This window comes from Microcaecilia unicolor, chromosome 12 (genome assembly GCF_901765095.1).
Source record: "Microcaecilia unicolor chromosome 12, aMicUni1.1, whole genome shotgun sequence".
NCBI classification, from domain to species: Eukaryota; Metazoa; Chordata; class Amphibia; order Gymnophiona; family Siphonopidae; genus Microcaecilia; species Microcaecilia unicolor.
Window position 1 is genome coordinate 14,368,224 of NC_044042.1, and position 13,560 is coordinate 14,381,783.

Genomic DNA, 13,560 nt, shown 5'->3' on the forward strand with positions numbered 1-13,560 from the left:
CATTAGATTTAAATCTATTTGGGCCTCATATCCAGTGAAAACATGAAATTCCCTTCCTATTGATATTAGGGGGCTATTAGATTATAAGAAATGATCTGTTCTGGAACTATCTAGTATCTAATTGAGTATATTTAATTACTGATTAGTTATAGATATATATTCCTAGAAATGTCTGGTTTATCTTATGTTAACCACCCTGAGCTGTAAAAGATATATGCAGTATATAAGTGTTTTCTGTAATGTAAATGGTAAGAAGTAAAAGAAGCAGAGCAGGTGGGGGCTTTATGGTCTTTATCTGCCATCTCATTTTAGACTCTGGTTTTGGGTAAAGTCTAGTCTTCTACCCATGTGCCTTTCTTCTACTATAGTAAGTACACACACCCGTGGGATGATGTGGAGCTTTGCCACGTATTGGAGTGATGATCATGCCTCAGAAATGATACACATATATCACAGACTGGGAACGATACAACTACTAAACTAAATTTATCCACACTGCTGCCAGTCCCCCACAATCCCCCCCCCCACCACCAAAAAAAAAAGCCAAATGTTGAATTCAGCTTAAGTTAAAGTTGATTATCATAAGAGTCACAAATTACTCTATGAATGTGAAGCGGAATTTGTAATATAGCCACCTGGCTGAATAATAGAAAAGCTCTGCTAGAGGGTTGAGCCTTAACCTTTTGTGCCATTCTGCATGGCTGAACCGTTAACCATCTCTGTTCTCCACTCTGGCCAAGCTGCTACTTGAAGAGAGCCCTCCTTGAAGAAATAGCACGTCAGGAGCACTGAAAATATTTTAGGTATTTGAGTCAATAGATGGTAGTCAAAACGTGAAAAACATTGGAGCCCTTGCTGCAGAACATGAAACATTTTATCTCTGCATCACAGAGACTTCTGGAGAGAGGGAGGCAGCGGAATACGCTCTCAGTTATAAAGGTTCACTTTATGTTGGTTAAAGACGATAGCCGTAAGTCCTAGATGAAATAAGGGTGTGGTAGTTGGAAAATGATATAGCTTCAATGTTTTCTCTTAATCTTTTGAAATCTAAAGACTATACCATATTTATCTAATGAAAACACCTATCCCTAGGTTTGTAATTTGTTTGGCAAATTTTTGAATAAGATAATTTGGGTTAAAAATTGGCACAGAAACCCCTCCCCCCCCCCCCAAAAAAAAAAAAACAAAAGTTGAATACAGCAGCTCTTGTGTGAATTTTGATAAAAATTTATCAATAGAAATCAAACCAAATAAAACATGGGAAAGAAAATAAGATGATACCTTTTTTTATTGGACATAACTTAATACATTTCTTGATTAGCTTTCGAAGGTCGCCCTTCTTCCTCAGATCGGAAATAAGCAAATGTGCTAGCTGACAGTGTATATAAGTGAAAACCTTCAAGCATTACTATGACAGTCTGACAGGGTGGGAGGATGGGGGTGGGTAGGAGGTATGCATGGGGACATCAAAGCATAAAAACTTGATAAACTTGATAAAAACTTGAAAGCCACATAGATGGTTTGTTTTTTGTTTTTCCATAATGATTGGCTAAGTAAAATATTTTTTTTATGAGGCTGTGATGGAATATGCTCCACAGCCTCCTGTATTTTCCGTAACTGACCGCATCATGTTCATTCAGCAGTGCTTCCAATATGTGGGATGAACTTTTGGCTTTGTCATTTCTTACAGGAAGGCTGTCCCTTTTCAAGCAGCAATTTGTCCTGAGTGGAAAACTGACCAACTTCAAGTTCTCATGTCAAAGAAATAATGCAGCTCCCCCTTTACGCCCTTGCTTTTTCATAATATGTTCTGTGTTACCTCCCTGTGCTGTTTTAGTTGATAGTGTGACGTCTTTAGTCAAACTGGAATATGTTTCGAGGTTTCTGAAATGACAGTGTTTTAGTTACTAAGAAAGGAAAATCCATTTTACTTGTTTTCCTGAAACAGTATGTTCTCAGCATTCCTGACTTCCTCCCTTAGGCAATAAATCTTGTACAATAGTTCAGATTCTTAAAAATATTTCCTAGCTGTTTAAAAATGTTGAAGAAATATTCTTAGGAAAGGAATGCTGTATACAGATTCCCTGTTAGCACTTTCTAGAAGGAGAGTATGAAAAATAACTTCTGTATTTGGTACCAGAGCTCTCTTAAGAGAGTCACTGTCTTGCACAACTCCTGCTCCGAAATGACTTTGTTGTTGGCTTGATTTACTGTCATTAAGGCTCTTTTTGGAGAGGGAAAATTTGCCCTTTTAATACACAGTGCATGCAGGCAGAGTTCAGAAATGGAAAGGTCCCTGCTTCGATGTTGTATGACATATCCATTTGTTTAATGTCTAATCTGCACAAACAGGAGTTAACCACTTGCCGCTAACAATGCTTAACCCGCTTCCTGCTGGGAAAAAACAAGTTTTCTGAGGGCCCTGCTTAGTCACATCCAGTGTTATGACGGCTGGTAAACCTGTGCTGATCTACTGCCCCCCCCCCCCCCCCCCACCAAGTAGGCACCTTGTTAGGAACAGCATGAGATGAAGAGATGAGAATGACAGAGACAAGCAATAGGCAAGATAAGAATGTTTCTGCAATACAGAATGTGCTCCTTTTAATTACCAGCAATTGAAATAATAAAATGTATTGAGACAAATGAATGTCAAATGAAAGAGGCAAGACAAGAACAGTCATCAATAAACTAGTGCTGAAAGTTCAGGATAAACGACCAACGGAGGAAAAAAAAAACCAAGGCGACACCAGCACACAGAATGAGTTATTAAATGAATGCGAACCTAACATTCCAAGTTTCAGCGGTTGCATGCATATGGATGGTACCAACTTTGAAACAAACCCAAACGTGACAGTGTTGGAGAACAGACAAATAGACCTCAGTCTAGAAGAACATTTTTAACACAAGGATCTGAATGTGTGAGAGATTTACATATTTATTATCACACACTTGGTCCACTAGGGCCTACGCACAGGTATAAAAGCGGTTTACAGAATATAAAATCTGAATAAGGGGGTGGAGAAAGAATGTGCAGTGCTAGGGGAAGTACATAAGGACATAAGTGTTGCCATACTGGGACAGACTGAAGGTCCATCGAGCTCAGCATCCTGTTTCCAACAGTGGCCAATCCAGGTTACAAGTACCTGGCAGAAACCCAAAGAGTAACTGCATTCCATGTAGAACCCCAAAGAATAGCAAGATTCTAGAATTCTAAAGAATAACTTTGAAATTCTGCATGGAATCTTTGCAGAATTTCAAAGTGTAGCAATATTCCATGTAGAACCCCAAAGAGCAGCAAGATTCTATTCAGAATCCCAAGTACATAAGTACATAAAAGTGTTGCCATACTGGGACAGACTGAAGGCCCATCAAGCCCAGTATCCTGTTTCCAACAGTGGCCAATCCAGGTCACAAATACGTGGCAAGACCCCAAAACAGTATAGTAACATTTTAATCTGCTTATTCTAGAAATAAACAGTGGATTTTCCCATGTCCATCTTAATGGTGTATGGACTTTTCTTTTAGGAAGCTATCCAAACCTTTTAAAAACCCCACTAAGCTAACTGCGTTTACCACATTCCAAAGTTTAATTACATGCTGAGTGAAGAAATTTGTTTTAAATTTACTACTTTGTAGCTTCATTGTGTGCCTCCTAGTCCTAGTATTTTTGGAAAGAATAAACAAGTGATTCACTTCTACCCGTTCCACTCCACTCAGTATTTTATAGACCTCTGTCATATCTTCCCCTCAGCCGTCTTTTCTCCAAGCTGAAGAGTATTAGCCGCGTCAGCCTTTCCTCATAGGGTAGTTGTCCCATCCCTTATCATTTTCGTCACTCTTCTCTGTACCTTTTCTAATTCCCACTATGGGGCTCATTTTTGAAAGAGAAAAACATCTAAAAAGTGGCATCAGTATTTTCAAAACCTATTTTTAGATGTTTTTCTATGAAGTCCGTCAGAAGTGCATTCAAATCACAAGGGGACATGTCAGGGGCGTTTTGAAGGCAGGATTATGGCGTGTCTAACACGTGGATATTTTACAGCCATAATAGAACAAAACAAAAACGTCCAGGACTAAAACCAAGACATTTTGGTCTAGACCTGTTTTCAGAACAAATAAAGCACAAAAGGTGGCCCTAGATGGAGGGCACCAGGGGAATCAGGGGTGACACCCCAATACCCCCTACTCAAGGGAATCAGGGGTGACAACCCAGTGCTCCCCTAGTGGCCACTGACCCTCTCCCACCCCCCAAAAATGTGAATAGAAGTATGACCAGCCTGTACAGCTGCAGATGTTATTCAGGTCTATTAGAGCAGGTCCCTGGAGTAGTGTAGTGGTTGGTACAGTGCACAATGGGTGACCCAGTTCCCTATCTCCCTCTACTTGTCACACTTGTGGTGGAAACTGTGACCCCTCCCAAGGTCACCAAAATCCTACTGTACCCACATATAGGTGCCCCCTTCACCCATAAGGGCTATTGTAGTGGTGTACAGTGGGTTTTGGAGGGCTCAGGGAACAAGATAAGAAGGGAGCAAAGGTGAGATGTGTACCTGGGAGCATTTTTATTAAGTGCACAGAAGTGCCCTCTTGGGTGCCCATTTGCTCCCCTGGGATGTCTGGGGGACTAGTCTACTAAAAAAGTGCTACATCCCAGTGGCGTGAATCTCTTCGTTTTGCACCTGTTTGTTGTTTTTTTTTGAAAATGGACCAAAAACCCAAAATGTCCAAATCACAAAACCTTGTTCAAAACAGTGTTTAAAAAGAAAAAAAAGAGATGTTTTTCTTTTTTTTTAAAATGAACTTCTTTCCTATTCGGAGTTTGGACGTTTGTTCAAAACGTCCAAAATTGGACTTATACGTCATATTGAAAATGCCCCTCCACATCTTTATTTTGAGATGCAGTGACTAGAATTGCACACAGTATTCAAGTTGCGGTCGCACCATGGAGCGATACAAAGGCATTATAACATCCTCATTTTTGTTTTCTATTCCTTTCCTAATAATACCTAACATTGCCGCCGCTGCACACTTATTTTACAAAAATGTATAATTTCCCATCCAAAAATCTGGGTGGTGTACACTAAAACATACATAATAAAATCACATAAAACCATCAACAATTTCAAGCCCAAACCACCCCCCAACACTGGGTTCCAACGTATCGTCAACAATGACACCTAGATCCTTTTTCTGGTCAGTGACTCCTAATGTGGATCCTTGCACCATGTAGCTATAGCTCGGGTTCCTGCTTTGTACTTGCTCACATTAAAAGTCATCTTCCATTTGGATGCCCAGTCGTGTAAGGTCTTCTTGCAATTTTTCACAATCCTCTTGCGATTTAACAACTTTTAATAACTTTGTGTAGTCAGTTTTAGGATTTTAGGTTGAATTTTGAGAGAGGGTTGATTTCTGATGTGAAGTGATACGTCGTTCCAAAGTTTTGAGACCCAGGTAGCTGAAGGCAGATGAAAGAAAGATGAGCATAGGATCCAGTGAAGCCTATAAACAAACTTTAAGCATGGGCTTCTCCTGCCTAGAGCCATTTTTGGCAATGATTCAGCATGTCATACTAGTTGCCTGTTGTAGAACTGGGCTTTAGAAGATTCCAAGAGAAACTTATGAGGCATTGTCATGTCTAAGGTTCCAGGTAGAGATGTTTTCTGGTAGCTTCCTACCAAAAATGTGAGAATCAATTATTTCATGCCACATTTTTTTTAAAGTATAACCAAATATTATGCCTTTTAACTGAAGTCATTTTTATTAAGTGGTGATTGTTTCCTTCCATAATGCCTGCAGTGTCTTGTACTTTCTGGTAATACAATTTGTGTGATATTTATATTTGATGTTTCATCTTCTGTGATGCACCTTCCCATTTTCTTTTCTTCCTTCTTGGTTATCTCAGAGGTTTCAAGGTAATGAAAAATGCAGGTTATTTCCAGAATCACAAGCATTCCTGTGTGGTCTGTGGTGCTACCTTCTGTTGTTTTTTATCAGATATCTGAACCTCTAGAACAGCGGTTCTTAACTGGTGTGTTACGGGGCCGGCACACAGCAGCAGGGCTCTTTTTTTTTTTTTTTTCCACCACACCACTGAATCCAGTACTGCTTCCTCTTCTCTTCCTCCACTTCCCCTCCTCGGGATGACAAACCTGCATTGTTTGCTAACACCTGCAGCTATAGTATGCTGCCTGGGCCAAGGTTGAGTCCTTTTGCCTGCCATGCCCCGCCTTCATGTAAACAGGAAGTTGTGTCAGAGGGGAGGATGAATCCATTTCTGACCAGGCAGTGTGTTAAGGCTGCAGGTGCTGGCAAACGAAGCAGGTTTGATGGCCTGAGAAGGTAGGCGGGGGGGGGGGGGGGGGGGGTGATGAAAGAAAAGGGAATGATGCTAGACTCATGGGCGGCACAGGGATGAGGGAAGAAGAGGGAGCGGTGCTGGACTCGCAGGCACAGGTGGGGACACAGGTAAGAAGAGGGGGAGCGGTGCTGGACTCACAGGAGGGGGGGGGGGCTGGGAAGAGAGGAGTAAGGTATGGTGCAGACCATAGGTGGAGATGGAAGACCATGGATGGGGAAGGGAGAGAGATGCTGCACCCACAGGATATCAGCTACATAAACCCCAATGCCATGCGCTTTCCAAGTTTGTAGGCGGTAAACCACACTTAGGAGGCTTTCACTTTAGGTGTGCAGTTTGCTGCCTACACAACTTGGAAAGGCGCATGGCATCAGGATTTGTGTAGCCATGTCTCCAGGCACCAGGCTGGGTTTCCTGAGTCAGCTGTCATCTCCAAGCTGCACTTTTTGGGGGTGGGGGAACGGACGACATGAAGCTGCCGAACAATATCCAGTGTACCTGAATGTAACTCACCTTGAACTACTACTGAAAAAAAGGTGAGCAAAATGTAAATAAGGGGAAAAGGGAGAGACGGGGGACAGAGAATTGCTGGACCATAAAGGGGAAGGAGGCAGAAGATACAGGGAGTGTTGGACTATTACAGGGCAGGAGAGAGAGAGAGAGAGTAGCCAGGGAGTTGCTGGACCATAGGGGTGGAGGGGAAGGGAGGGGGCAGGGAAATGTTGGGCCATAGGGGTAGAGGATAGAGGTGGGGAGATGCTGGGCTACAAGAGTGTAAGAAGGGAGAGGAGATGCTTGGCATGGTGAAACCATGTTGGAGGGGCCATGGGGGTTCTCAAGGAGATGAGCGACAGGAGGATGGTAAGTGCAGAGGTTAAAAGGTGTAGTAATGGAGAGTGAGTGAAAGATGAGGGAATAGGCCAGGGCAGGAACAAGACAGGAGAGGCAGCGGGTGAGAGGAGGAGATGGAAAGTTGAGTGAGCAGCCAGAAAAGAGCAAGAAAGAGAGGAAATATATCTGAGGCAGATGTTGTACTTGAAAAGAAGAGGACAAATGGACAAAGAGAGCAGAATATAGGAAAGAAGAAATTGGGCCTAACAGGCTTGGAAAAATAAAGCACCCAGACAACAAAGGTAGAAAAAAGTGTTTTATTTTGAATGTATGTGGTGGAATATGTTAGCTTTGGGAAATGTGCATCACGGATGTCTTTGTATTATGTTGATTACAAGAGGAAATACGTTTCTGTTTTTATTTCTCTTATCTAGTAGTACTTGACTTCATGGGGCTTCCAGTTCAGTTTTTATCTTTTGTGACCCCTTGTTCTGTATTTGGTATGGGTTTGTCTGTATTTTGTGTGTGACCGAGGTGTGGTATTCTGTTTGTATGTAGTTTCTGTGTAGAACACGAGACCCTGTGTAATATTTGTAGTGCTACCCGTCCTTAAGTAGGGTTCTTGTTTGAATCGTAGGAATTACATTTAAGTAAACCGCGGGACCCCAGAAGGTCACTGTTCTATGACAGGTTTACTGTTTGTATGTTAGGATTTTTTTTTTCAGGTTTTGTATTTCACAATGTACCTGCTAGTGGAGAGATTTACGTTGCTATTACTGAGATGAAGTGAGAATCAGAATTTTTTTTTTTTTGGTGTGGTAATTTTCATGGAGAAAATGTGCTAGTTATTATCTGCACCTGTTGGTAGGAAATAAGGATTTTGTGGATGAGAGCATGTTTACATTTAATACGCAAGAACTGATGTACATCAAACCAAAGGTCCATGAAGATCATGTATGCAGTGTGTCACTGATGCAAGCATTGTCTATCAGGTGTGTCTTGATTGAAAAAAAGGTTGAGAACCCCTTCCGTAGAGTACAGAGCATGTAAAAGTATAAATGGAAAGGGGAAGGGTTTTTGAATTTAGCTCAGTTCTGTTATAGTTGTAGCTGAAAGTGAATTACATTTAGGTACAGCTAGTATTTTCTTGTTCTCAGAGGGTTTACAGAGTGGAGGAGTAGCCTAATGGTTAGTGTAGCAGCCTGAGAACCTGGAGAATTGGGTTCAATTCCCACTGCAGATCCTTGTGTCTCTGGGCAAGTCACCTAACCCTCCATTGCCCCAGGTACAAAAGAAGTACTTGTATATAATATGTAAACCGCTTTGATTGTAACCACAGAAAGATGATATATTCCATACCCTTACATATCAAAAAGTTTGCACCTGAGGCAGTGGAGGGGCTCAAGAGTTGTGCTCAAGTTAAAACCAGGAGCTGTGGTAAGATTTGAATTGGACTTCATTTTTCTCACCATGCTCTAACCATTAGGTTACTCCTCCTGGTTATTCCAAGAACCATTCTATATAGTTTTAGTATATGTGTAGGATTTTAATTTTTCTTAGTTACTCTGATGTCTTTATTATACATGTGAACTTCTTAAATAGTAACTTCCGTTAAGGAACATAGATATTATACTCTTGGGAGAATTTTGAGCCAAACGTTTAAAAATTGTGCAGAATTCTGTGCTGTTTATTTGTAGAGGTTTTGCACAGAATTTCCCCATCCTAAGGCCCAGAATGTCCTTCAGTTTCCCCCGTCAAGCTCCAGTCTCCCCCACCCTCCCAATGGCACATTCATATTTCTCTGCTGCCTCCCCCCTTTCATTGTACTCCTGGAGCTGGCTCTCCCCCTCTCTCGCACAGAGCAGGTGGTAGAAGGAGGAGGAGGAAGTGAACCTCAGCACATCGGGTCACTTCCTCCTCCTCTACTGATTTAGACTCTACTGTTTATAGGAACTGCGGGTCCACGGAAGTTCACATAAATAGTCCGGTCTAAGTCAGCAGAGGAAGAGGAAGTGACCTGATGTGCAACGGTTCAATTCCTCCTACCTCGATATCTCTGCAGGGGAGGTGGGTGGGGGATAAAGACCTGATGCTGGCACTGAGCAGAACTCTGCATGTTCTGGGGATGGGGGAATTCTGGATGGTGCAGAATTCCCCCAGGAATAATCATTCTATTTGTTACTGGTTGCATATGATGTATTAGATAAAAAAGATAGATATATAATTTTTTAAATCAAGCTTCTGAAGTAGCTTCTGTACTTATATAGAGGGAGAACGTGTCAGAATATAAATATGAAGGAAATGCTTTGATGCTTTCACTGAGAGTGTAGGCTGTTAGCTTCTGGAACCAAGGGATTTTAGAGATGTGGAAGTTTCTTGGTGGTATTATTCCATCCCACTTGGCTCCAGAAGTATTTGCTTGGCTTAGGATGTACAAGTGCACTCTTGAACCTTTTGGGTGATAATACCCTTGCTGATGGTATATAATGATTACTTTATAAGCCTAGTGAGCTGGTGAGAGATACAGTCTGGATCAGCGTTTGCATCAGAAGTCTCCCCCTGCCTTTTGAAGCTTCAAACTGTCATCATCAGACAATTGCTTTCTCAGCAGTTCTTAGGATAAAAAGACAGAAAAGATCTTCATTTCTAGGGAAGAGGAAGGGAGGGGACTATGATAGACATTCAGATACTTGAAACTTATAAATGCACAAGAAGCAAATTGTTTTCAGAGCAAAGGGTTCTCTAGAGCAGATCATGATATGACGTTCCAGTGAGGTGGGATTTTATAGTTACGTAAGAAACTATTTGTTTTTGCTTAATGGGTGATAGATATATGGAACATTTTCCCCAGAAGTAGGGTTTTCTTAAGCTCTGGGATAAGAATAGGATCCTTAGGGGAAACAGGAAACTAGCTGGGATCTGTGGCATTTGCACCAGGAAGTAAACAGGGCAGGAAACTTTAGGCCTAGTGGCCTTGCTCTGTTATATTGTTTGTGTTTCTCTATTAAGTGCTATTAGAAATGTTCTAAAGCTAAAGTGATCCATTTCTGATGTCTTCTGCCAAGGTCATTGTCTCAAGGATATTGCTTTTCCTATGAACGTTATTTCTTAATACAGAGCTGTATGTATTTAAAACTGTGAAATAATTTGATGTGCCAATTTCATTTATTGTTATTTTGGATGTAGCTAATTGGTCTTCTGGTTTAATTCCCCCCCCCCCCCTAGGTATGGCATCACAGCTGCAGGTGTTTTCTCCTCTGTCAGTATCGTCCAGTGCCTTCAGCAGCGCGAAGAAACTGAAAGTGGAGCCCTCCGGCTGGGATGTTTCAGGGCAGAGCAGCAACAGCAGCAAGTATTATCCACGCAACAAAAACCTTCCAGCGGCACAAGGTCAAGTCAGCTCCTCTCACCAAGTAGCCGGCTTCAACATAAGTGCATACGAGCAGAACTTGCACCTCCCTGCCGCCGCTGTGGAGCACATCGTGGTCACGGCTGCTGACAGCACAGGCGACGGAACCACGACGTCCTTCCAGAGCAGCCAGATCTTAACGCACAGAAGCAACGCTACTTTGCTAGAACCCTACCAAAAATGTGGACTGAAAAGGAAAAGTGAGGAGGTGGACAGCAACGGAAGCGTGCAGATAATCGAGGAACATCCACCTCTGATGCTGCAGAACAGAACTGCGGTGGGTGCTGCTGCCACGACCACCACCGTATCCACGAAAAGCAGCAGCTCAAACGGTGAGGGAGATTATCAGCTGGTCCAACATGAGATCCTTTGCTCCATGACCAATAGCTATGAAGTTTTGGAGTTTCTGGGGAGAGGGACATTTGGACAGGTGGCTAAATGCTGGAAACGGAGCACCAAGGAGATCGTAGCCATTAAAATCTTAAAGAACCACCCATCCTATGCTAGACAGGGACAGATTGAAGTGAGCATCCTGTCCCGCCTCAGCAGTGAGAATGCGGACGAGTTCAACTTTGTCCGGTCCTATGAGTGCTTTCAGCACAAGAACCATACGTGTCTTGTCTTTGAAATGTTGGAACAGAACCTGTATGATTTCTTGAAACAGAACAAGTTCAGCCCTTTGCCTTTGAAATACATACGACCCATCCTGCAGCAGGTGGCCACCGCACTGATGAAACTGAAGAGCCTGGGCCTGATCCATGCTGATCTGAAACCAGAGAACATTATGTTGGTGGATCCCGTACGTCAGCCTTATCGAGTGAAAGTGATAGATTTTGGTTCAGCAAGTCACGTGTCAAAAGCAGTGTGTTCAACGTATTTGCAGTCTCGTTATTACAGGTACAGTAAATCTGGCAAATTGCAGTGGCTCTTTGTGTGTTATCAACTGTTCTAGCAAATAATTTGGCTGAGAGCTTATAAACATTGTACTGAATTTGCAAGGTTTTTTTTTTTTCTTTTGTCAAATAGCTGTTCATGAACAGTTAATAAGGGATGCAGGGAAAACAAATCATACTGTGCTCATTTAAACTTGTTGTAAAGTCTGCAGTGGCTTCTGCTGCCGTGCAGTGAAAGTGTTAAAATATCTCATGTTGAATGCTGGAATTGGATGTGGTGAGATTAGAGGCCGACTGAATTTCAGTTGTGGCACAGAAACCAGCCTGAAGTCTGTATTCGACTAGCAGAATGGCTGCTGCAACCTCCAGCAGCAATCTCGCGAGACTGCTGCCGAAGGTTGCAGCTGCCATTTTGAGATTGGAGCTGGCATGGGCATGAGCGACTGGGGATTGGTCTTGCCCCGCCTATGCTACTAGACCACTAAGCACTTTAAGATTGACCTGGGGGGTTCCTCTGTTCAGGAAGGGGGGGGGGGGAAATGGAGGAGTGAGTGTATGCTGTAACTGTTCGATGGAGGGAGTGAAGGCTGCTGCTGTTTGGGGGGGGGGCAGGGCAGGGTCAATTTTGGTTGAATCTATTAGATCTCATTCAGATTACCTACTATTCCACAAATTATTGAAATTGCATTTCTTCTCAAACTCATTTCAAAATCCATCTCACTAAAGTTTATCCCAACAAACTATAAAATTCCAGCTTCTTATTCTTTTACGACTTAATAGTTTACAAACTTTGAAGTTCACTTACTATATATATATTTTATAAGGTGTCATTATCTCTATCAGGGTAATATATTATTTTCTTTGTAATCATTAATTTGAATCTCATACTTTCTGGATAATGTGGGATATAAATGTCATAATAATAATAAACTGAGTGATAATCTTCAGCTGCAGATTAGGTTTTGGCTGAAACTGGAAAAAAGCACTTTTGGTTGCCCTCTAGGTGAGATAGGTGGAGGTGTATGTTCAAAACACGACTTAGTTACATAGTAACCTATGGAAGTTTTTTTAAGTCCAGGTGCTTTGAAAATGAGCCCCATTTGTGTGGTAGGTTCAGTAACTGTCGCCATCATGGGTATCCTTAAATAGAGGAGGACTCAAGGTTCCTTTATTGGGCCCTTAGAACCACCCCAAAGCAAAATCTCCATCAAGGAGCTGTCATTCTAATTTTGACCTTATGCTTTCTTCCTTTGTGCTCTGTGTGTAGTTGACGACATAATAGTATGGGGCATCTAGAATAGAAACAGGTGGTTCAGAGTTTGCAGGGTTTTCTACAAAAGGCTTCCTGAACACATCCATGAAGTGGAGGAGTGGCCTAGTGGTTAGAGCACCGGTCTTGCAATCCAGAGGTGGCCGGTTCAAATCCCACTGCTGCTCCTTGTGATCTTGGGCAAGTCACTCTTAACCCTCCATTGCCTCAGGTACAAACTTAGATTGTGAGCCCTCCAGAGACAGGGAAATACCCTGTGTGCCTAAATGTAACTCACCTTGAGCTACTACTGAAAAAGGTGTGAGCAAAATCGAAATAAATAAATAAGGCTGCAGAAAAATGCATACTTTTGGGAGGGGAGCTCTTTCACTTTTGTGTATCAATATACACTTCTAAGGGGCACTGCTTTTAAAAGTACGCAGGTGGCACATCCGGGTGGGCATGTGGTATATTTATCTTCCCTGTCTTACAATGACAGTACACATATAGTTGTCCTTTGACATTTACACCTGCTTCACGTCAGGCATAACTGTCAGTTATATGCTTGTTTGCACCTGGGTTTGAAATGATGAAGAGGGGGGAAATGGGCTCACCTCTCTGGTTATTGACGACTACCTCAAAGTCAGAATGCATTTTTTTTATCTTGGATCCTTAACTGGCTTTCTTTAAAACCTGCGGTTGTGAAAAATCTGCTGCTGGCATGTGGAAATGCTGCTATGTTTACACATTCAAACCTTCCTCAGTCTTTCTCACTGAATGCATTGGTTATGCCACATCTAAACTCTGGGTTCTGGGAGGTTGT

At 42.2% G+C, this 13,560-nt stretch overlaps 1 protein-coding gene across 6 annotated transcripts in view; it reads left to right on the forward strand.

The window, feature by feature from the left end:
- HIPK1 (homeodomain interacting protein kinase 1) overlaps nt 1–13,560 on the forward strand; it is a 98,805-nt gene that overhangs the window by 13,025 nt on the left and 72,220 nt on the right. For all 6 annotated transcript variants that reach the window (XM_030221851.1, XM_030221853.1, XM_030221854.1 and 3 more), the window contains exon 2: nt 10,412–11,492. In XM_030221851.1, coding sequence (XP_030077711.1) covers nt 10,414–11,492 — 1,079 coding nt within the window. In that variant the 5' untranslated portion in view covers nt 10,412–10,413. The remainder of the gene's footprint in view (nt 1–10,411; nt 11,493–13,560) is intronic.